General features: G+C 41.5%; 1 protein-coding gene across 4 annotated transcripts in view; it reads right to left on the reverse strand.

Annotated features, from left to right (window-relative positions):
• eEF1gamma (elongation factor 1-gamma) overlaps positions 1–17,978 on the reverse strand; it is a 163,702-nt gene extending 145,724 nt beyond the window's left edge. For all 4 annotated transcript variants that reach the window (XM_070088131.1, XM_070088135.1, XM_070088134.1 and 1 more), the window contains exon 1: positions 17,838–17,978. In XM_070088131.1, the coding sequence (XP_069944232.1) occupies positions 17,838–17,852 (15 nt within the window). In that variant the 5' untranslated portion in view covers positions 17,853–17,978. The remainder of the gene's footprint in view (positions 1–17,837) is intronic.
• Between the last annotated feature and the right edge of the window lie 6,680 nt (positions 17,979–24,658).

Here is a 24,658-nt window from a genome sequence, read left to right on the forward strand (position 1 = left end):
GAGTTTAGCAATGTGAATGCTTTTGTTTTGGCACAGTACATAGTTTCAGTATTGGAGTATCATAGGATTCATTATTTTAAGATTGAGATTAATATTTCTGTTTATGGTCAAATGGATGAGCGAGTGTAAGTGTGAACCACCAGGTGGTATTCGTGTAGTTAGTTGATGGGGTGTATATGGAAGACAGCGATGAAGGGGGAGGGAGGAGAATTTATTGTTTGGAAGGGGAATCCCCCTCCATAAGGACTTCAGGTATCAAAGCCCTACCTGGGGTAACTTCCCTTCTTTGTCTTTTACTGGCACTAGGACCAGCTTGAGTCACTGGACCCCTGTCGCATAAAAAATCTGTCCAGAGGGGCCTGTTTCTGTCATCTCTAAGATTTGCCTAAAATGGGACATGGAATTGTCATTGAACATGTCGCTGACACGGCTTTCAACAGCTTTGTTAGGATGATATTTCTCCAAAAAACTTTGCACCTCACTCCACTTTGCACAAATGTCCTTACTTGCTGAAGGCACAATCTCCCCTCTCTCTTCCTACTACTACTACTCCTCTGAAGCAATTTCCTCAGCTAAGGTCTGTTGCTGTTCCAAATGAAAGCGAAGTTTCAGATAAACGTGTGGAGTAATGCTCACTGAACGAGTAACAAAGGCAGACCGAGTCACGAACGTATGAGCGGCCACATCCCGCAGGCAGGCGGACATGTCTGGTACGGACAATTTCCAAGCGGAAATATGAAAATGGGGAAAATTTTGCAGAAAGAAGTGGTCGAAAACTGAATTATACAATAATTGGACCGGACGAAAACCGGGATTCCACTGTAACAATCTGGTCAAGAGTAATAATGTAACTGGCCTAAAAAGGGAGTCTATGCAGGCAAAATTGCCGATGCAGCAAAACTTCGTCAATTTTCCATCAAATTTTGTACTTTTTGTTTTATTACCTTCAGAAAAAGATTCTCTACCATTTCATAAGAGAAAATAAAAATATTTTTTGAAAGTTCTTCAACCCTGTGGACAAGTTTCAGATCAGAGGTCTGGACTCAGAGGGCTAAACAGATAGAAAATGGAGGTAAGGGTTCAAGTGTGGAAAACAAGGGGTTGCAGTACTAGGGGCAAGGAGCCAAAATTGCCAGGATATGTTAAGCAAACATTCAGGGAACAGGATGGTTTATATAATACTTCCTATTAAAAACATAAAAAATTTATCTACAAACATGACATGGAGGCAGAAAAGGGAATGTACCCTTTCTACCTCCATGTCATGTTTAGAACTTTAGAACTTTCACGGCGCGCATAACGGAGATAAAACACCTCAATTACTGGGAGCGCTTGAGGTTCCTAAACCTGTATTCCCTGGAACGCAGGAGGGAGAGATACATGATTATATACACCTGGAAAATCCTAGAGGGACTAGTACCGAACTTGCACACGAAAATCACTCACTACGAAAGCAAAAGACTTGGCAGACGATGCAACATCCCCCCAATGAAAAGCAGGGGTGTCACTAGCACGTTAAGAGACCATACAATAAGTGTCAGGGGCCCGAGACTGTTCAACTGCCTCCCAGCACACATAAGGGGGATTACCAACAGACCCCTGGCAGTCTTCAAACTGGCACTGGACAAGCACCTAAAGTCAGTTCCTGATCAGCCGGGCTGTGGCTCGTACGTTGGTTTGCGTGCAGCCAGCAGCAACAGCCTGGTTGATCAGGCTCTGATCCACCAGGAGGCCTGGTCACAGACCGGGCCGCGGGGGCGTTGACCCCCGGAACTCTCTCCAGGTAAACTCCAGGTATAGTACAGGTCCTCCATCACAAATCCGGCATCATTGGGACCTGTAGCGTGCCGGATTACTGAGTTTGCCGAATTACAGAGTGGTTAGGTTAGAATACACTTAATAAAATTAGCCAACTTGACTTACACAGTTCATTGAACATCGGCAAAAATCGAACATTTCCGTTACTTCAAGCTCAATTTCAAGGTACTTTTCGTCATGAAAGCAATCAAAATCGTGTCTATTTCTGTAATATATCTTCCATTCTATCAAATGAGTCCAAAAAAATGAGAATACAACCGTAAAAACCATACGAAAATATACTGCAAAGAGGCGGCTGATGGCTGAGAAGTGAACTCCCTTATTCATCGTCCGTCTTTTTTATTTTTGTTATACGTTAAGAAGCATCTTTCCATCATACATTGCCCAAGTTTCAATGAGATAGCCCAAGAAACAACCGAGCAAAAAAAATATTTACCAAATATCATATATGGCAAGCCCAAGCCAGGTACTGGAAATAAGTCACATTGTCTGACTTTTCTGGGTTATCCTAGGTTCTCTATACATACACTGCTATGTATGATAATCTATGTAACTGTATTTGTGTGTACCTCAATAAACTTATTTACTTCTAGTCTGTCAACTGAGTACAAGAAACCGCCCATTCACTTATTTCAGCTACCCAATAAAGTGGTCAGAAATTGGCAATTTGGCCGATTTCACACAAATTTCAACAGATGCCAATTTCAAAATAGGGTCCAGAATAAACAATGCAGACATTCCTGGCACTAAACTAACATTTTCTCTGTTCAGTAGTCATGGCTACAGGTCCCTCTTATATTACTCTTGCTTTTCATTTGGAATTTTTATTCACAAAAAAAATAGAAGATTTACTGTTATGCAGACTGCTGCATTATTGTAATAATTGTACAAATAATGTCAAGCCATTCTTGACTCCTTATTGGACTGGCAGGCGGACAGGTATTGGACGGTGACGTCATTTGTTTACTCATGAGCTTCGCTAAAGAATAGAACATTTTCGCTACTGTGAGCGCAATTTCAAGGTACTTTTCGTCATGAAAGCAATCAAAATCATATCTATTTCTGTAATATATCTTTCATTCTATCAAATGAGACCGAAAAAATGAGAATATAACCAAAACAACCATACAAAAATATACCGCTAAGCCGCCGCTAATGGCCGAGAAGTGAACTCCGCTATTTATGGTCTGATTTCTTTCATTTCTGGTGTACGTGAAGAAGTATCTTTCCATCATACATTGCCCAAGTTTGAATAAGATAACCCAACAAACAACTGAGAAAATAGTAATAATATACGTAATAATAATAATAATATCTTTACTTACTACACGTACATGTACAAGGTACACAGGCCTAGCTGACATCAGTGACATACTACTGTATAGAAAGCCACTTGTTATGCACAGTATTTCAAGAAAATTAGGTCAGTGCCCCAGGATAACACCCACACTAGTCAGCTAACACCCAGGTACCCATTTACTGATAGGTAAACATAGACAACAGGTGAAAATAAACATGCCTAATGTTTCTACCCTGGCTGGAAATCGAATATTTACCAAAAATCATATATGGCTAACCCAAGCTAGGTACTAAAAATAAGCCACGTTGACTTTTTATTGGGTTATCCTAGGTTCTCTACACATATGCTGCTATGTGTGATAATCTAGAGAGAGAAAATAACGTTTTTGTTTCAGGTTTATGGTGCAGTACGAGTGTATATCACATAAGCCCCCAAGACAGAGGTAGGAGAATGGTATTTGTATACCATATCCACTTCATACCTCCGTCGAACTGCTCGGTATTATGCCAATTATTCATTCTGGAGTATTTAACATGTTTTATGTTATTTATATTGTTTCTTATGTCATATTAGATCAACTGTGATAGGCAAATAAGTTGTAGTGTTGATATTAGCATAATAATAAAGCATATTCTCCTGCTTCATGAGACTGAGCTCATGACAACTGACAGTGGCTTCAAAGCCACCTTATCTTTAATGGATAATGTACTGTGTAGGTGCTTTACATAATGAGAAGCATTTCTTTTATTCACTGGAACCATGGCTAGGGCTAAAAGCAAGCAGGTTAAAACAATAAATGGAGAAAAAGAAATTGGAATGACTTATGTAGCAAGTAGCGCCACCTAACAGTACCAGCATGTTGGTGTGGCAACCCTGGAAATTTTAAATTATGCTAGCCAAAATTAGTGCCAAATAACTGAAAGAACCGAATAACTGACTGCCGGATTTGTGATGGCGGACCTGTAGTACAAACACTTGTATGGGTGCAAAATATGGGTTCTTAATGCTGCAGCAAAGAGGAGACTGCAGATTCATAAGACTGAAGAGGGACTGCTGATGTGGTTTGGACATTTAGTGAGGATGGAGAATAGGATGAATAGGCATATAAACCTGGGCAGGAAAGGAGGCATAGGGGTAAAAGTCATCCTAGGAAATGTTGGAGTAAGACGTAAAGGTTGCAAGTGCTAGGGGTTTGGGCATCCAACAGACTTGTGTGAGCATGTTTGACAGAAGTGGAGGAAAGTAGTTTTTATGATTTCAAAAGCTGTTGGAGTGAGAGCAAGGTAATATTTATGAAGGAAGAAAGGAAAACCAGTTAGCTAGGCTCAAGTCGTGGAGGTAGGAGGAGGACAGGGATGTTGGGGTTAGGAAGCTCATCTGAACTTTCATGCCGGTGTCCTCCTGGCACGAGTCATGTAACAAGCAACAGTAAGTGTATTCAGTTTCACTACCTCAGTAGGAGACAATCAGTGTTAAATTATGGGTAGCGATCACTCAATCTTAAAATATTACAAAACATACTGCAGGGGAACGTATGAGGCAATGCAACACAGTAGAAACCCCGTATCCACCGATTCGGTGTCCACAGTTTCAGTTATCCACAATTTAATGTGGCCCAAAAATACCTCTTAATTTTACATAATAATGGCCCCAAAGTGCAAAGGTAGAAAAGCTGGCAGTTCTTCAAAAGCCTAAAAAGACGAAGTGCTTCCTATCAGTGAGAAAGTGATAACTGTCCACTTGGGCATAATTTATCAGTCAAACTTTATAATAGGTATGTATAGGGCATATAGAGGATTTGCTACTATCCAGTTTTGGTATCCATGGCAGGTCCTTGGAACTTATCCCCCAGATATGGAGGCCCTACTGTACTCAGTTTTGTCCCATTATCATCCCTAACCCAAATGGGAGAGGAACTGTAAATGGAGTTATTTTATCCTTTTTTTGACACTACGCTGAAAGAAAAACAGGTAGAAACACTAAAAAGGAATGTTTAGCATCATAATTTCCATGGAAAGAATAAAAATTTAATTTAATACCTAAAAAAACAAAAGGAAAAATCTAATTATTCATAAAATACCAAAAACCATTACCTTATCACTGCCACCTTGTTTCATCTTGCCCTGAACCCCTGCAAATTTGTTATCAAACTGGGCCATCTTTTCAGAGCTTGAAATTGCCAATTATTGCCTTACCCAAGGCTGGTTAATCATTGCTGTAAACCAACAATTCACATTCTGGAATGGTTTACTGAAGGCTGGCTCCAAGGCATACTAGTAAAGGTGAGCTCTTCATTGTGGCAGCCTCTTAACTCTCTACCATTACTCTTTCCATTCTACCAGTTATAAAGCTATTTAACTCCATCTGCCCACTTTTGTTTTTATTCCTCTTGCACATATTTTTTTGTGCTATTATAACATGATTGCACTTGAAGACTTGTAATACAGTAAGAATAATCACTAAATCCCATCCCTGGCAACACACCCCCCCACTCTTCATAGATCTAAACTTACTCCCTGTTCAGTACATCCACACTTACTACTGTGCAATCTACATCTACAGGACCTTAAACTCCAATATCAACCTTGACCTAAAATGCTTTTTTGATAGTTGTGACAGAACCCACAGGCATAACACCAGACAAACATCTCTACGACATTCCCCATGTCCGACTAAACCTTCACAAAAATTCAATGTATGTCAAAGGCCCTAAAATCTGGAACACCCTACCTGAGAACTCTAGAACTGCAGACACATTCATCACCTTCAAAACTACCATTAGAAAACATCTTATCTGCCTGATAAACCCCATCAACTAACTACACGAATACCACCTGGTGGTTCACACTTACACTTTCACTCACCCATTTGACCACAAACAGAAATATTAATCTCAATCTTAAAATAATGAATCCTATGATACTCCAATACTGAAACTATGTACTGTGCCAAAACAAAAGCATTCACACTGCTAAACTCACAAACTAGTATTTAGTCACTTAGCCATAATACCAACTTACCTCATAATTTGTAATATTTTAAAATAAAGAATTAAACTAAGTCTGCCCGAAATGCCTAGCCATGCTAGGCGTTCTAGTGGTACACTCTGTAATCATTATTTAACTACATGTAAACCACACAACAATCAAATTCTGTAAATTCAACATTGTAATCTTTATAGAGAATAAACTTTGAATTTGAATTGAATGTTAGGGCACCAATAAGGATACCAGTGCAACTTATGTGACATTTTACTGTGGCAAAACATTGCCACAAATCACTCAGTTTTAACCCTTTCAGGGTCAGCAGGCCCTCTCCTTAACTTGTTCTCAGGGTTGAAAATTTTTTTGGAAAAAAAAAAAAAATACATATTTTTTCTTATGAAATGATAGAGAATTTTTTCCTGATCATAATGACACCAAAAGTATGAAAATTGATGGAAAACTTATGGAATTATGCTCTCACGAAGTTAGCGGTGTAGACGATGTTTACACATCGGCGATTTCGTCCAATTTGAGCCCTATTTTAGGCCAATTCCATGTACCAGTCGACAAAAATGATAACTATTTCACTAGAACTCCATTTTTTCTATCGAATGAGTACAAGAAATCACCCATTTACTGATTTCAACTATCCAATAAAGTAGTCAGAAATTGGCAATTTTGCCAATTTCAGACAAATTTCATAAGATGCCAATTTCCAAATAGGGTCTAGAATAAACAAGACAGACATTCCTGGCACTAAAATAACATTATTAGTCACATCCCCAGGCCTCTGTTACATCTCTTTTGCTTTCCACTTTGAATTTTTTTTTCTCACAAAAAATAAAAGATTTACTGTTATGCAGACTACTGTATTAGTGTAGAAATGGTATAAATAACATCAACGCACTTGTGAAAGAATATTAGACTCACCAGTTGACGTGTATTGGACGCATGGCATGATTTGTTTACTTTTGAACTTGGGCAAAAATCGATCATTTCTGCTACTTTGAGCCATCCAGCCTGTCTTAAGTACCAGCCTTGCCTGCTAGCCAGCTTTCCACCCCTGCTGTGCTCATCGTTACAAGTTCTCAAGCCAGTCTGTGTGAAGGGTTAAGCCAAGCAAGCCAGCCAACTAACCCAGATGACCAAACCCAGTACTCAAGCAAGCCACGCAAGTTCCAGCCTTCACCATCGCTTTGTGTTCCCAGTTCCAAGCCATCTTGAGTGCTTATACCATCCCTGTGGTGTTGTGGTATTTTGTGGGTTTTTAAGCCAGCATGGCTTAGAATATTTTCATGCCTAGTGTGGGTGTACCCAGAGCACATGGGTTACGCCACTTATCAGTCGGCCTAGCCACCACGCAGTGTCCCAGTGCGCTGCCTTCACCCACACCTACCCACCACCATTGTTTTCACCCTTATATTGGGTCCTAGTACACCTACCATCCGACTTACGACCTGCTCGACATACGACCATGTTTTGTATGCCAAATTTCTGGGAAATAAACAACTGTTCGTCATGTACACAGTGTTTATCCTAAACCTTACAGTATAAAACACAGTACTAACAGCATAAAAAGTAATGTAAAAAATGATACACCAGAATAAAACAAAGTCATTACAAAAGCGTGATGTTGATATTCAGTAGTAAGGTTCGACTTGCATCCATTTTGACTTAAAACCAGTTGGTCAGAACCAAGCTCGGTCATAAGTCGGATGGTAGGTGTACCACATTTTACGACTCGCATAGCGGGTCAAGACCAAAGATTGTTTCCTCGTACCTGTGCGCCAACGAAAAAAAGCCTTGCTATATGGGTTCCTCGAGTTTAAGCACAAATTCCTCGAGAAATCGCCAAGTAGAGAACGCCGACAACCATGAGACTCCACCACCACCCACATTCTCCACTGACGTCGCTCCAGTGATAATAAGCTTTTTATAGACACATTGGTGAGTGTTGAGACTTTTTTGTTCTCAGTGATTTCTTTTTCAGTGATTTCTCAGTGACATTCAGTGACTTCTGATTAGACTCAGTGTTCATTACATTCTGTTTGCAATATTTTTTTTTCTTCAGTATTTAAATTTTCGTGCTTTATTTTTATGTCTGTTGTGTTGTGTTCCTTATTTTTATATATACTTGAAGTAAGTACTTTAACATTTTTCCCTGTTGTGTGCAATATATAAGCAGTATAAACTTGTGTTGTCATGTGAGGTCACAGGACCTGAGCTGCTTTGGGGATTAGTGTGGACGGTTACAAAGCATGGCTTGCTTTTGCAGTGTTTTAAAAATTGAGGTTGGAGAGTTGAAGGAGGAAGTCTTGCTTCTCCAGGAGGAAATTAGGAGGCTGAAGGTTCACCTCAATGGGTTTGGGAGTGAGCGTGATGTGGCTAGAATGGAGGGGAATGAGGCTACCAGTAGCGAGGTGCAGTCTGTCTCTCGCTGCAAGGAAACTGTAGGTGTGGAGGTAGTAACGGCTACCAGCAGTGAGGTGCAGTCCAGCACCTGCTACAAGTGGCAAGTGGTTCCCAGTAATGGGAAGAGCATCAAAATAAAGAAAGTTAAGAGAGAAGATTTGAAGGTAGGATATAGCTTCTCTGTTCTTCAAGATGAGCGTACTTCAGTGGCCAGTGAAGGTAAAGGTACTACTTCCCTGCAAATAGAGGCAAGTGCATCCTTGTGGTTGGTGACTCGCAGGTAAGATATATTGACTGTGCGTTCTGTAATAGGAATAAGAAGGTATGAGATAGTGTGTGCTTCCCTGGAGCTGGTGTTAGTGACAGTCAACAGGTTGGATAATATGTCAGGAAATGGGAACAAGCCTATTATCTGTCTCAGTGCTGGTGGAAATGATATTGGGAAGGGTTGGAGAGAAGAGCTGTTAGATAAGTACAGGTCAGCTATAGATTTAATTAAGTCTAAGGGAGGGGTCCCAATCATATGTAGCATCTTGCCTAGAAAGGGAGTGGGCAATGAATGTTTGTCAAGGGCAACTGGTGTAAATTGCTGGCTAGACAGATACTGCAAGGAACTTGCAATCCCATTCATTGACAACTGGGACAACTTTTATGGCAAACATGATATGTATGCAAGGGATGGGGTACATCTCTCTGGGGCAGGGGTGGTAGCACCTGCAAACTCAATCGAGAGGGCCAATGCTGAAATGCCTAGGATTTTCAACTGATAGAAGATAGAGGTATGGGTGTGTGTGGGGAAGTCACGTTGCAACAGTAGGGTTGAAAACAGTAAATGTATAAAAGACATTCATCATGAAGTTATAAATAAAGACAACAGATCAGGTCAGCAAACAACGGGAGACAGCAGAGGGGAGCAAGAGACTAGCTCCCTTAAGGTCTACTATACTAATAGCAGGAGTGTAAGGAATAAGATAGATGAGCTAAGTTTAACTGCAAGCACAGGAAACAGATATCATTGCTATAACACAGACCTGGCTCAATCTGAAAGCGAGAGATGCCTTCTGAATGTCACATACAAGGCTATAAACTATTCCACATTGACAGGGTCAACAGGAAGGGTGGTGAAGTAGCAATGTATGTCAGAGACAATTTAAATTGTGTTAGAAAAGATATAAAATTAGAAGCGTCAGCAACTGAATCTGTTTGGTTACAGCTTCTTGAGGGCTGTGAAAAACTAATTTTAGGTGTGATTTACAGGGCCCCAAATCTTGATAGGGAGTGCAGTAAACTTCTATGGGATGAAAATTGTAAGGCATCTACATACGAAAATGTTGTGATAATGGGAGATTTCAATTACAGACAGATTGAATGGAGCAAATTGATAGGAAATTTAGAGTTAAGTGACTTTCATGATATGATCCAGGATTGTTTTTTAAAACAGTTTGTGACAAAACCAACTGGAGGTTACCTGGAGGTTATTCCGGGGATCAACGCCCCTGCGGCCCAGTCTATGACCAGGCCTCCCGATAGATCAGGGCCTGATCAACTAGGCTGTTATTGCTGGCCGCACGCAGTCCAACGTACGAGCCACAGCCCGGCTGATCCGGCACTGACTTTAGGTATCTGTCCAGCTCTCTCTTGAAGGCAGCCATGAGTTTATTGGCAATTCCCCTAATGCTTGATGGGAGGCTGTTGAACAGTCTTGGGCACGGGACACTTACGGCGTTTTCCCTTAGTGTACAATGGGGTATTTTGCATCGCCTGCCCAGTCTTTTACTTTCGTAGGGAGTGATTTGTGTGTGCAGATTTGGGATCATTCCTTCCAGGATTTTCCAAGTGTAGATTATGATATATCTCTCCCTCCTGCATTCCAACGAGTACAAGTCAAGTGCTTCCAAGCATTCCCAGTAGTTAAGGTGCTTGATAGAACTAAAACGTGCAGTAAAGGATCTCTGTACACTCTCTAGATCTGTGATTTCACCTGCTTTGAATGGAGATGTTAATGTACAGCAGTATTCCAGCCTAGAGAGAACAAATTATTTGAAAAGGATCATCATTGGCTTGGCATCTCTCGTTTTGAACGTTCTCATTATCCATCCTGTCATTCTCTTTGCACGTGCAATCGTGGCACTGTTGTGATCCTTGAAAGTGAGATCCTCAGACATTACTACTCCCAGGTGTGTAAGTCCCATCCTGTCTGAGTAAGGGCCCGATACTAGATGTGGTATTTGCCTTGTTTTTGGAATATGAAAAGAAATATTTTGAATTTCTTTCAATTTCACTAATAACTTTAAGCTCCTCCTGTCTCTCCTGGTTCCTGTAAGAGTCATTTAACTTAAGTTCGATAGTTTCCACTTCCCTGGTCAGCACCTCCTTTGGTGTATCAGATATTCTAGCACTCCTGAGGAGCTCAGTGACTCCTCGTCGTCTTCTGTAGAGGGAGCGTCTCTCTCTCTCCAGTTTACTCCTGCTCTTCTTCTTTCTTAGAACATGCTTCAGCTGCCAGGAAGTTGATCCTTTCAAGGCACTGGTTTGGATCCATGTCATTTAAGATATCCTCCCAACATGTTTCGTTTAGGACATGGTTTACCTGGTCCCAGTGATGTTCTTGTTGTTGAAGTTGTATTTTGTGAACACACCTTCACAGGTACATGCATTCTGCTGATCAGGACCCCTATGCATGTACGTCTGGACTTCGATTAGGTTGTGATCGGAATTAGTTGTTTTTGATATTCTTATGTCTCTTATCAGGTCCTCATTATTTGTGAAGATAAGGTCAAGTGTGTTTTCTAGTCTTGTTGGCTCCACTATCTGCTGGCTTAAGGTGTGTTTTTGCAGAGACTTGGTAGCTCATGTGTGTGTGACCTTTCATCTGCACTACCCCCAGGGATTGTTTCAGCTGTAACATTATTTGCTATATTCTTCCATTTTGAAATCACCAAGCAGTAAGATGTTAGGGGATGGAGCTGGAAGGTTTTCCAAACAGTAATAAATTTTCAGTAGCTGTTCCTTGAACTGTTGTGAGGTTGCATCTCGTGGCTTATATGCAACCACAATGACTAGGTTTTGTTTCTCGATCTTTATTGACAGAACTTAAACTACCTCATTTGTGGTGTTCAGCAGTTCCGTGCAGATGAGGGACTTTGACATACTGGCCAACCCCCCTTGTTGCCTGTTCATTCTGTTGCATCTAAAAAGGTTGTAACCACTTATCCATATTTCACTGCCAAAGTGATCTTTTGTGAGAGTCTCTATGAAGGCTGCAAACATTGCATTAGACTCCTCTAGAAGTCCACTGATGAAAGGTATTTTGTTGTTGGTGGATGGCTTAAGGCCCTGTATATTAGCAAATATGAACGAGGTTGTATTCTGTGTTTGTTGGGGGGATTTTGTTATTGGCATCAGTAGTTGTAATTCTGGAGAGTCATGGGTGGCCACTGGCTGCACCTCCAGTCCAACAAGGCTCCAAGGTGGTGGACTATTTTTGTAATTTCCTTCCATTTTCTTTTTCCGTTTCCTGCCACTAAAAAATCACCTGGAGTTGGGTTGTCGTAGCTACTATTGTTTGTCTTGTGGGGTCTGTGCCTCCTGGTCCCTTTTAGATGGTATGTGAACACAAGAGACTTGGTAGATGGTGTATCAAACCTCCAGTGAATGGCAGGGGGAGTAATCAGTATTCAGAGATATTTCAACAAGTGTAAAAGGAATGCAGGGCAGTCGATGTTGTAACACTGCTTCTGGAGGACCGAGGAGCGACACATTTTTGGGTGAAAGAAAGTACAGGAAGAACGACACAATCCTTTAGACAGGAGGTCACTACATTTTTTGGGATACTCAAAGTTGCATGTCCCATTTTTTTTCCTGATATTCCATGCTTACAGATGCCCCAAGCATAATATTTGCACAAATTCACCTTTGGTTGAGAATTGTTGGGAGGTGTGTTGTCAATTTCTGCAGGTTCTGGGACTGCACTATAATCCTCAGTATCCAAGCCTGGGCCACCTCGTCCTGGATTCCATCTACTTTCCTCAGTAGAGGAAGGAGGAGACTCCTCTCCAACATCTGTACTGTGGGCCACGGTCTCGTGCAATGATGGTTGTATATTTACGGTTTTAGTGGTGGTTGTGGTAGGGTCCCTAGTAGTCTGGGCTGGCAGTAAGGCTGGGGGCTGGGTCTGAGTCAGCACTGGGGCTGGGGGATGAGCCTGGGCCAGCACCAGCACTGTGGGTATTAGTGCTATGACTCGGGGATGGGTCTGGTTTAACACTATGTGGGTGGCTAGATAGTTTCGAGTCATCTGTTGTGGTATGGGCATTCTGCATTTTTTGATACACTATCTCTTGCTCCCATGTTATACATATTTTTGGTAGACTATCCAAGAGGTCATCTTTGTTTTCTTGATTATTTTTATCATTTATTACTCTCCTTAGTACCTTTCTGATACCTGTCCAAAGTTCTACATCTTTATTACACAACCAGAAACACCTTGCTAGTTCGATGTCATTTTTTGAGGCTGTATTTAGTCTAGTACAAGAGATATGGTGTTTGGAAAAGCAGAGACTGCATGTGATTCTGGATTTCCTTCCAAGGATTTTTTTACATGTCCCACAGATATGCTGTGCTGACATCCTGTCTGTATCCTACTACACTCTAGAGGAAATAACCTGCTTGACTTGGTTCTTGCCAGCAGGGAAATGCTAATTGATAATCTTGAGGTTAATGATGAGCTTGGGGAAAGTAATCACAAATCACTCAGTTTTAATATATCATGGAATTCCCCTAATAATGGCAATCAAGTCTCTGTCCCTGACTTCCGCTTGGCTGATTTCATACGACTGAAAAATTACTTGGGTGGGCTGAACTGGAATGACCTGACTATGGGTCAGGTAGGTGGTGATGACTGCCGATATGACGTTTTCCAGGGCACAGTTCTAACTGCTCAGACAACTTATGTTCCAAATAGGGAAATCAGATCAAACAAAAATGATCCTAAATGGATGAACAATACATTAAAACATCTCACTGGTCAAAAGAGAGGCATATATAGGTTAATCAAAAGAGGAGAGGGGCAATTAAGTTATCAATATATTCAGTTAGAAATAAAAAGGGAATAAGAAGAGCAAAATGAGATTATGAAGTTAAAGTTGCAAGAGAATCGAAGACTAACCCAAAAGGATTCTTTCAGGTATACAGAAGTAAGATCAGGGACAAGATAGGCCCACTCAAAAGTTACTCGGTTCAGCTCACAGTGATAGGAAGATACTAGCGATATTCCAGAAATAATAAATTATGTAGAACAAGATGATGATAAACTATGCACGATTAGGGTTACAAGTGACATGGTCCTTAGGTAAATAGATAAATTAAAACCTAACAAATCCCCAAGCCCTGATGAACTGTGTGCAAGGATTCTAAAGGAATGTAAAGAGGAGCTTAGCAAACCTTTGGCTAATCTTTTCAACATATCACTAGACTGGCATGATGCCAGATAAGTGGAAAATGGCAAATGTGATACCTATTTTCAAAGCAGGTGACAGGTCCTTAGCTTCGAACTATAGACCAATAAGCTTAACCTCCATAGTGGGAAAGTTCATGGAAGAGGTAGATCATGGTAATGAATATGATATTGTGTATATGGACTTCAGTAAGGCTTTTGACAGGCTCCCACATCAGAGACTATTGAGGAAAATTAAGGCACATGGAATAGGAGAAATTTTTTCCTGGATAGAGGCATGGTTGACAAATAGGCAGCAGAGAGTTTGCATAAATGGAGAGAAATCAGAGTGGGGAAGCATTAAGCGGTGTTCCACTGGGGTCAGTGTTGGGCCCCCTGTTGTTCACAATCTACATAAACGACATTGATGAGGGCATAGAGTGACATAAGCAAGTTTGCCGATGACACCAAAATAGGCCGTCGAATTCATTCTGACGAGGACATTAGAGCACTCCAGAAAGATTTGAATAGACTGATGCACTAGTCGGAGAAGTGGCAGATGCAGTTTAATATAGACAAATGCAAGGTTCTAAATGTTGGACAGGTGTATAAATGGAAGACAGGAATAAATAAAGGGGATGTAAACAGTGTGCTGAAAATATCTAGCCTACAGAGGACTTGCAGCAATGGTTTTAAGTTGGAAAAATTCAGATTCAGGAAGGATATAGGAAAGCACTGGTTTGGTAATAAGAGTTGTGGATGAGTGGAACAAACTCCCGAGTACAGTTATAGAGGCTAAAACGTTGTGTAACTTTAAAAATTGGTTAGATAAATACATGAATGGGTGTGGGTGGGTGAGAGTTGGACCTGACTAGCTTGTGCTACTAGGTCAGTTGCCGTGTTCCTTCCTTAAGTGAATGTGACCTGAACTGACTAGGTTGGGGCACTGGCTTAGGCTAGTAGGAGACTTAGACCTGCTTCGCATGGGCCAGTAGGCCTGCTGCAGTGTTCCTTCTTTCTTAGGTTCTTAGTTTTTTTTTTTTTTTTTCAAATACACTACCTGAATGAACAGCAATGCATGCAACCATATGACCTGTCTTTGTAATACTCATTTGTATTTTATAGTTATCTGTTTACAATAATGTCTTATCACTGATTTCATCATTGCTTAGTTAATCTTAAGTTAATTTTAAGCCAGCCCGTAATGCTATGCATAGTATAAGTGGCTTTGGCATGCTGCTCTTATCTGTATTTTTTTGTACCTCTGTATGTATGCTAAAATTTATAAATAAATAAATAAATAAAAAAGTACAGAAACAGCAAAGCAGCATGTGATTATTATTATAATAATCAAGGGGGAAGCGCTAAACCCGGAGGATTATACAGCGCCTGGGGGGGGGATGTGGAAGGCATTCAGGCTTAATTCGGGGAACTGGAGCACAGATCCAATTCCCTAAATCAAGAGAGGAACACAGATGTGAAAAAAGTTAGGATATATTATAGGAGTGGCTGGCTGGCCAGTCTTCTCACTGTCGCAAATAACTCACTAGTCTGTGGCCACCGTCATTACCAGGGCTTAATTACTTAATTACTATTATGTTCCAAATAGGGAAATCAGATCAAACAAAAATGATCCTAAATGGATGAACAATAGATTAAAATATCTGATTGGTCAAATCAAAAGAGGAGAGGGGCAATTAAGAAATCGATCAGTTAAAGAGAGAAATAAAAAAGGGAATTAGAAAAGCCAAGAGAATCGAAGACTAACCCAAAAGGATTCTTTCAGATACAGAAGTAAGATCAGGGACAAGATAGCACTCAAAAGTTCCTCGGGTCAGCTCACTGACAGTGATAAGGAAATGTGTAGAATTTTTAACACATACTTCCTCTCAGTTTTTACACAGGAGGATACCAGTGATATTCCAGTAATGATAAATTATGTAGAACAGGACGATAATAAACTGTGCACTATTAGGGTCACAAGTGACATGGTCCTTATAGATAAATTATAACAAATCCCCAGGATGAACTGTATGCAAGGGTTCTAAAGGAATGTAAAGAGGAGCTTAGCACACCTTTGGCTAATCAACATATCACTACAAACTGGCATGGTGCCAGATAAGTGGAAAATGGCAAATGTGATACCTATTTTCAAAACAGGTGACAGGTCAATAAGCTAACCTCCATAGTCAATAATTGCCGAGGCAGTTCGTAGCCACCTTGAAAAGCATCAACGAATCTCAGCATCAAAGGGACGTTCCTGCCTTACGAATTTATTAACTTTTTTCACTAAGGTATTTGAGGAGGTAGATCATGGTAACGAATATGATATTGTGTATATGGACTTCAGTAAGGCTTTTGACAGGGTTCAGAGACTATTGAGGAAAATTAAAGCACATGGAATAGGAGGAGAAATTTTTTCCTGGATAGAGGCATGGTTGACAACTAGGCAGCAGAGAGTTTGCATAAATGGGGAGAAATCAGAGTGGGGAAGCGTCACGAGCGGTGTTCCACAGGGGTCAGTGTTGGGCCCCCTGCTGTTCACAATCTACATAAACGACATAGATGAGGGCATAAAGAGCGACATCGGCAAGTTTGCCGATGACACCAAAATAGGCCGTCGAATTCATTCTGACGAGGACATTCGAGCACTCCAGGAAGATTTGAATAGACTGATGCAGTGGTCGGAGAAGTGGCAGATGCAGTTTAATATAGACAAATGCAAAGTTCTAAATGTTGGACAGGACAATAACCATGCCACATATAAACTAAATAATGTAGATCTTAATATTACGGATTGCGAAAAAGATTTAGGAGTTCTGGTTAGCAGTAATCTGAAACCAAGACAACAGTGCATAAGTGTTCGCAATAAAGCTAATAGAATCCTTGGCTTCATATCAAGAAGCATAAATAATAGGAGTCTCAGAACTCTATACATCCTTGGTTAGGCCTCATTTAGATTATGCTGCACAGTTTTGGTCACCGTATTACAGAATGGATATAAATTCTCTGGATGTACAAAGGAGGATGACAAAGATGATCCCATGTATCAGAAACCTTCCCTATGAGGATATAAGGGCCCTGAATCTGCACTCTCTAGAAAGACGTAGAATTAGGGGGGATATGATTGAGGTTTATAAGTGGAAGACAGGAATAAATAAAGGGGATGTAAATAGTGTGCTGAAAATATCTAGCCTAGACAGGACTCGCAGCAATGGTTTTAAGTTGGAAAAATTCAGATTCAGGAGGGATATAGGAAAGTACTGGTTTGGTAATAGAGTTGTGGATGAGTGGAACAAACTCCCAAGTACCGTTATAGAGGCCAGAACGTTGTGTAGCTTTAAAAATAGGTTGGATAAATACATGAGTAGATGTGGGTGGGTGTGAGTTAGACCTGTATGAACCATTCATCTGCAGCCATATAAAAGGTATAACACCACATATTTTATCTAGTATGACAATCACGTATTTCAATTTACGTTCAAAAATCAGAATGCACAAGGGAATCTCAGAGGCAGACAGGAGGCTTGGGCAGCCTGGCAGGCAGCCTGGCAGGCAGCCTGGCAGGCAGCCTGGCAGGCAGCCAGGCAGGCAGCCAGGCAGGCAGCCAGGCAGGCAGCCAGGCAGGCAGCCAGGCAGGCAGCCAGGCAGGCAGGCAGGCAGGCAGGCAGGCAGGCAGCCTGGCAGAGCATGGTTACTTTCTGCCAGACAACACGAAACCGGCAACACAAACAACCTCTCTAATAAAAAAACTGAAACGGAACATCAACGTACCGTACGGCAGGTATGTGCAGCAACACCTGCCACAGTTAATATGTATGTTAGTTTCACCCAACACTGACCGATGACATAAATAAAACGCGATAATTTGAAAGATTTGCTAACTCACCCCGTTGGCTGCCATGGTTGTTGTGAGAGGATCTCAGCACCATTGCGCATGCGCGCTCTCACCACACCAGCCACCACGGACCTAATATATTTATAACTGAGTTTGTTCGTTATTCATCACTAACCGTTTTGTACTGATACGGTGATGTCACAACTTTAAAAAATCAGCAAAACAACTATAAATAGATTCGTTGTAACTTAACTGCAGCTACAACGGACCTAATATATTTATTATATTTACCTATAGGTTATGATTAACGATAAATAACAAATTATAAAGTTTATTTCTACAAAAGTATTACTTATAATTTATTCATAAAGTGGTGTTATTGATATACGCTTATTGATATACTTAGAGAGCCCCTGGTTGTACAGAGCTCCTCGCCAGCCTAAAATAAACTTACAACTACGTATAACTATTTTTTTTTTTTTTTGCAAAACCAGTTATTGTAAGTTTTAGCTAAACAATTTGCTATAAAGTTTGTAACAGATATTACAAAGTTGGTAGAGGCCTTGTCATGGACCGGACCTCGGGGGCGTTGACCCCTCGAACACCCTGTGGGTATGAAATTAAGACATGTGCAACATCTGGGCATCTTTATTGTAGAAGTTTCGCCATCCAGTGGCTTTATCAATACAGATTCCAGGACATAACTTTTAGACAGTAGGACTATATACAGAAGATGAGGTAATCAGTCCCTCAACCTTGGATATAATAGTGAGGAAGTCCAGGGGATATATAACATCTCAGACATATCTCAGACTTTACTTAAAATTTACTCACTTTTTGTTTATTCTTGTTTCTCTAAGAGTCTATTATTATTATTATTATCAAAAAGAAGCGCTATCTCTAAGAGTATAAATATCAGTATTAGCAGGGACTTAATATTTATCTTGTATCTCATGTTAATTTATAAAAAAAAAAAAAACAGAAAGCATAGTGGTACTAGTTATTTATGTTACAGTGCAAAATATAACGAGATAGTTTAAGCCTATCTAGTAAAATATGGGAGTTGATAAAGCCCAGTGTGTGGGCGAAACGTTGTCAAAAAAAGGATCACATTATATTGCTTAAGTGATTATATTTCCATCCCGAGTTGGAGGAAAGATGAAACAAGAACAGCAAAAAAACTTGATGAAAACAGCAGGTTTCAGGCAGATACTTAAAGATTTTAAGATCTTTCATAAGACTTGATTGAGTTTTTACACAGGTTGAGTCGAATACTGGGAATATCAATGAGATTTTTTTGTCTTCCGTTACGTCTGAGTTCTATTGTAGATCTCAGGGAAGAGTTTCAGAACAGAATTTATATTAGAATTTATTGTCTTGTATATACAGAATGCACAGTAGTATGAGTAAATATGTACAATGAATAATTTTATTTTTTTGAGGTGTCGGGGTGTGTGTTGTGGGTGACCTCTCGTGTTTAGGTGATTTGGTGTAGTAGATCCCCAGGCACAAATAGGTGAGGTAATGGTGGATAAGAGAGCAGTAAATAATGTAAGTAATGCTGTTTGAGGTACATAGACCTCTCTTATGTCCTGGATATGATTGTTGATTTTTTAGTTGTTGTCAAGGTGCAAATTTAAGAATTATCCCTCGGTTTGTCTTACAATGTTATATTTAGCTGGACATTTGTGGTTCTGTTCCCAAACATCTTGTAGAAAATCTTGTCTGAGTTTACTGGCAGGGCCGGATTAAGAAGTCTCCGGGCCCTAGGCTATTCAGATTGGCGGGGCCCCTTTGAGTTACGGGTAAGCGAAGGGACCCCTTCCAGCTTGGGGGTGGGGGTGGGGGGGGGATCGGTGTGATAAGATAAGATTTTGTTCGGATTTTTAACCCCGGAGGGTTAGCCACCCAGGATAACCCAAGAAAGTCAGTGCGTCATCGAGGACTGTCTAACTTATTTCCATTGGGGTCCTTAATCTTGTCCCCCAGGATGCGACCCACACCAGTCGACTAACACCCAGGTACCTATTTGCTGCTAGGTGAACAGGACAATAGGTGTAAGGAAACGTGTCGGAATTTCCACCCGCCGGGAATCGAACCCGGGCCCTCCGTGTGTGAAGCGGGAGCTTTAGCCACCAGACCACCGGGCCACCGGGCCTGTTTAAGGTCTAATTAAATACATTCTGGCTATTTAGATTAAATTTAATAGGGAAAGTACATCAAGACAACCAAAACCATTTACCAACAGCCATTATAACTATCTTGTTAAATCATGCATTTTAAAGAGAATAAACTCAAGACAGCATAGTATTTCTAGATTAGGCTATTAAAGTAGTGACATCATGTACCTATTATATTCAGCATAACCACTACAGCACTATTATTCCCTTTATAAATCACTGACCATTATTGTTATCATTGCATCATGCATAAGACTATCAAATCATATAAACTCAAGAAAGTAAAGAATTGTTTATATTCACAGGCACTTCTTAAATAAACTTTTTTCTGGATTTCATATTGGCAAAATCATCAATTATATTCTGAAAATCAATATTTGTTGTTAGATCAGACTCAATGGTCAACAAGGCTAGATTACACAATTTGTCTTGGCTCGTTGTTGAACGGAGCTGGTTTTTCACTCTTTTCAAAACAGAAAATGAACGTTCTCCTTCACAGTTAGTAGCTGGAAGTGTTAGGTAAAGGCGATACACTATGTCAACATTAGGGAAGGTTTCTGAGATACCTGCATTTCTTAAATGTTTCAAAGCAGCTGAGGGCACACATTTTTCAGGTGGAGCTTTAATCTGATTCATATACCCAGACAAATGAACTATTTCTTCAACAAATGTGTCCTGAACATCTGCTGAAAGGTGTTGTTGCAACTTTAATGCAGCTTCTCTCAGTTCTGCATCTGGCATAGTAGTAATTTTGAACAGAAATCCAAACTTGTCACTGAGATTCTGGTAGATTTCTTTTCTTTTCACCAATTCTGTAATCAGTGAATCCAGAATGACGAAGTATGTAGCTGTCTTACATTTCTGCCTTGGTAGTAACACAATTTTCATTGTCTGGCTCTTCAAAATTGCGTTTCCTCTTCCTTGACCGCTGATGATCAGCCCGGTAACTGTAGTCTTTCACCAGCAGCTTAGCTTTCTCTTCAAACATTTCAAAAGCTTCATCATTGCGAAGTGAGCTTACAAATTCCACTAAGCCTGCATAGAGGTTAGCACAAGTAGCCATTTCAATTTCAATTTTCTGAAGTGTCTTGTTCGTGGCATTTAACCGTTCCAGTATACAGTCCCAAAGCACACAGAGTAAGGCCAATTCAAAATCTTCCAATTTTGATGCATTCGCTGCCTGACCACGGTAGAGTGCGGTTGTGCTCTGCACCCCTCTGCTGTTTGTAGGCGAGCTCCCTTGTCAGTTACCTGGCTGCAGTGGTGAGAAGTGGTGCTGTCACACCTCGGCTAACAACATAGGTGCACTGTGATTGTCAAGATGGCGGTTAGTCTGAGACGACGGATAAATACTGTAGGCATTGAGCTACTTAAAGGAACGATAACGCCCAGTTCTGCGCAAGTCTTATTGCCAAAGATCATCCGGGAGACATATGGCGTACAAGATAGTGACTTGTATGGTGTAGCATTGAATGGAGGACAACGAATTTTCGTCAAACTGCTATCAGCAACGGTTTATGAATCGTTAGTCACCTGGTTTCAGGACGTGAGTCTTAACGTCACACCAGCTGTCAGTGTAAGAATGATAGATGTTTCACGGCATTATACGTGGATCAAGTTACGCAACGTTCCCTTTGAGGCAGACGAGGCGGATATAAGGAAAGTTTTCGAGAAGTATGGGATGGTGCATTATGCTCAACATGGTATGTGGGCGGCAGGAGCCTATGCTGGTTTTCCAGAGGGTTCTTTCAACCTCAAAATGACTTTGAGGCACCCAGTACCGTCCTATGTGTATCTACAAGATTTCAGGACGCAGGTAATGGTAATGTACCCAGGACAACGACGTACGTGCCGCCTATGTGGTGAGTATGATCACATAGCGGCGACCTGTGACAAGCGAAGACATGTGCCTGGACCTGTGGTGGACGTCGCAGCCCCTGCTGCAAAGATGGCAGGTGAGGAACAAACATCGGATGGAGGGCGTGGTGTTTTGTGGAGCGAGATAGTGGATCGGGCACAGAGGACTGGCGGTGAGTTGGAGTCCCGCCCCAAGCTGCCTGATCAGGTGTCGTCTCCTGTGGATAAGGAGGAGCAGCAATTGCAGGAGAAGGTTCTTGAGATTGAGGAGGAATTGGTGGAGGTGTTGAAGACTTTGTCACCGCCAGAGAAGGACGTTACATCTGAGTGTGGTGTCATCGGAGAATCGTCGCTTCCAGAAAGTCTGAGACATGATATTTTGGGACGTGATGGTGGTTTGGAGTCGTCCATTGAATCATTAAACCATTCTCAGGTGGAGGTGGAGGTTCATCGAGAGGTAACATCTGACCAAGACATGTGTAACATGACTGTCACGAGAAAGAGGGCGGCTACATCAGATTCTGATGACGTCCTTACACCTGCACAAAGGCCTGGGAAACAGACTGAGGTGAAGTGCGAAGGTAGTGGTGTAGGTGATGGTAGCCATGATAGGAGGCACCGGAAGAAAGGGGGAGGGAAAGAGAGCACTCTGAAGGTGTCAAACTTAAATTCAAGCTCTGGAGTTGTAAAGAGTGATGAGCGGAAGCAGGGGTGGAAACTTTAATAGGCCTTAGATGTATGTCTGTAAATGTTAATGGGTTATGTAGCGGTATGAAGAGATTGGTTTCGTAATTTTCTGAATAAATCTAGAGTGGATGTTGTGTTCCTGCAGGAGCACAATTTTAAAGAGGGTAGGGTGTTGGAGGTGGCAGGATTTCGAGTAGTTACCCTGCCATCTCCCCATCTAAAAGGTGGTGTGGGAATTTTAATAAGGGAGACGAGCCCGTTTATTTTGCAGAGAAGCGAGGGAGGAGGGGGAGGGAGGGTGTTGCGTGTGGATGGGTGGTGGATGGGTAAGTGTGTGTCTTTTGTGAGTGTGTATGTGCCGGCTGAAAATAACATAAAGGTAAAGAATAATTTTGTGTGTGAGGATCTTGTGTTTTTCTTAAGTGCACTGCCAGAGGTGGTGATAGTTGGTGGGGACTGGAATAGTGTAATCACAGTGGCTGATGTGGACCCAAGAGGGGCTGGATATATGTCTGTGGCTCTTAGGGATTTATTAAGGGATGTTAGGTTACGTGATGCCTTTGGGGGGGCGGTGTGGGAGACTGAATATACGTTTGTTAGGAGTGGATATGCTGCGAGACTAGAGTGTACCTTTCTCAGGGAGTGGATGTGAAATCTTTCAGTACTGTTGAGGCTACAATGTCAGATCATAGGGTAGTGGTGGTGGAGGTTGGGTGGGGGACGCTCGCGGACATATATAGAAGTTATTGGAAATTAATATAAGTGTGTTAGGTGATGAGGAGGGGTTGGAGGGGTTTTCAGTCCTATGGAGGGAGCTTAGTGTGGAAGAACAGGGAGTGGATGACATTGTGACATGGTGGGATAGTATTGCAAAGGAAAGGATTAGAAAGTTTTATGTGAGAGAGGGAAAACATATTAATAATTTAAAATACGGACTGGCTAACTATTTAGAGGATAGGTTAAGAGGTTGCTATGGGAGTTTACCTGGAGAGAGTTTCGGGGGTCAACGCCCCCGCGGCCCGGTCTGTGACCAGGCCTCCTGGTGGATCAGCGCCTGATCAACCAGGCTGTTGCTGCTGGCTGCACGCAAACCAACGTACGAGCCACAGCCCGGCTGATCAGGAACTGACTTTAGGTGCTTGTCCAGTGCCAACTTGAAGACTGCCAGGGGTCTGTTGGTAATCCCCCTTATGTGTGCTGGGAGGCAGTTGAACAGTCTCGGGCCCCTGACACTTATTGTATGGTCTCTTAACGTGCTAGTGACACCCCTGCTTTTCATTGGGGGGATGGTGCATCGTCTGCCAAGTCTTTTGCTTTCGTAGTGAGTGATTTTCGTGTGCAAGTTCGGTACTAGTCCCTCTAGGATTTTCCAGGTGTATATAATCATGTATCTCTCCCTCCTGCGTTCCAGGGAATACAGGTTTAGAAACCTCAAGCGCTCCCAGTAATTGAGGTGTTTTATCTCCGTTATGCGGGCCGTGAAAGTTCTCTGTACATTTTCTAGGTCGGCAATTTCACCTGCCTTGAAAGGTGCTGTTAGAGTGCAGCAATATTCCAGCCTAGATAAAACAAGTGACCTGAAGAGTGTCATCATGGGCTTGGCCTCCCTAGTTTTGAAGGTTCTCATTATCCATCCTGTCATTTTTCTAGCAGATGCGATTGATACAATGTTATGGTCCTTGAAGGTGAGATCCTCCGACATAATCACTCCCAGGTCTTTGACGTTGGTGTTTCGCTCTATTTTGTGGCCAGAATTTGTTTTGTACTCTGATGAAGATTTAATTTCCTCATGTTTACCATATCTGAGTAATTGAAATTTCTCATCGTTGAACTTCATATTGTTTTCTGCAGCCCACTGAAAGATTTGGTTGATGTCCGCCTGGAGCCATGCAGTGTCTGCAATGGAAGACACTGTCATGCAGATTCGGGTGTCATCTGCAAAGGAAGACACGGTGCTGTGGCTGACATCCTTGTCTATGTCGGATATGAGGATGAGGAACAAGATGGGAGCTAGTACTGTGCCTTGTGGAACAGAGCTTTTCACCGTAGCTGCCTCGGACTTTACTCTGTTGACGACTACTCTCTGTGTTCTGTTAGTGAGGAAATTATAGATCCATCGACCGACTTTTCCTGTTATTCCTTTAGCGC

The sequence above is a fragment of the Cherax quadricarinatus genome, chromosome 2 (assembly GCF_038502225.1).
Source record: "Cherax quadricarinatus isolate ZL_2023a chromosome 2, ASM3850222v1, whole genome shotgun sequence".
NCBI classification, from domain to species: Eukaryota; Metazoa; Arthropoda; class Malacostraca; order Decapoda; family Parastacidae; genus Cherax; species Cherax quadricarinatus.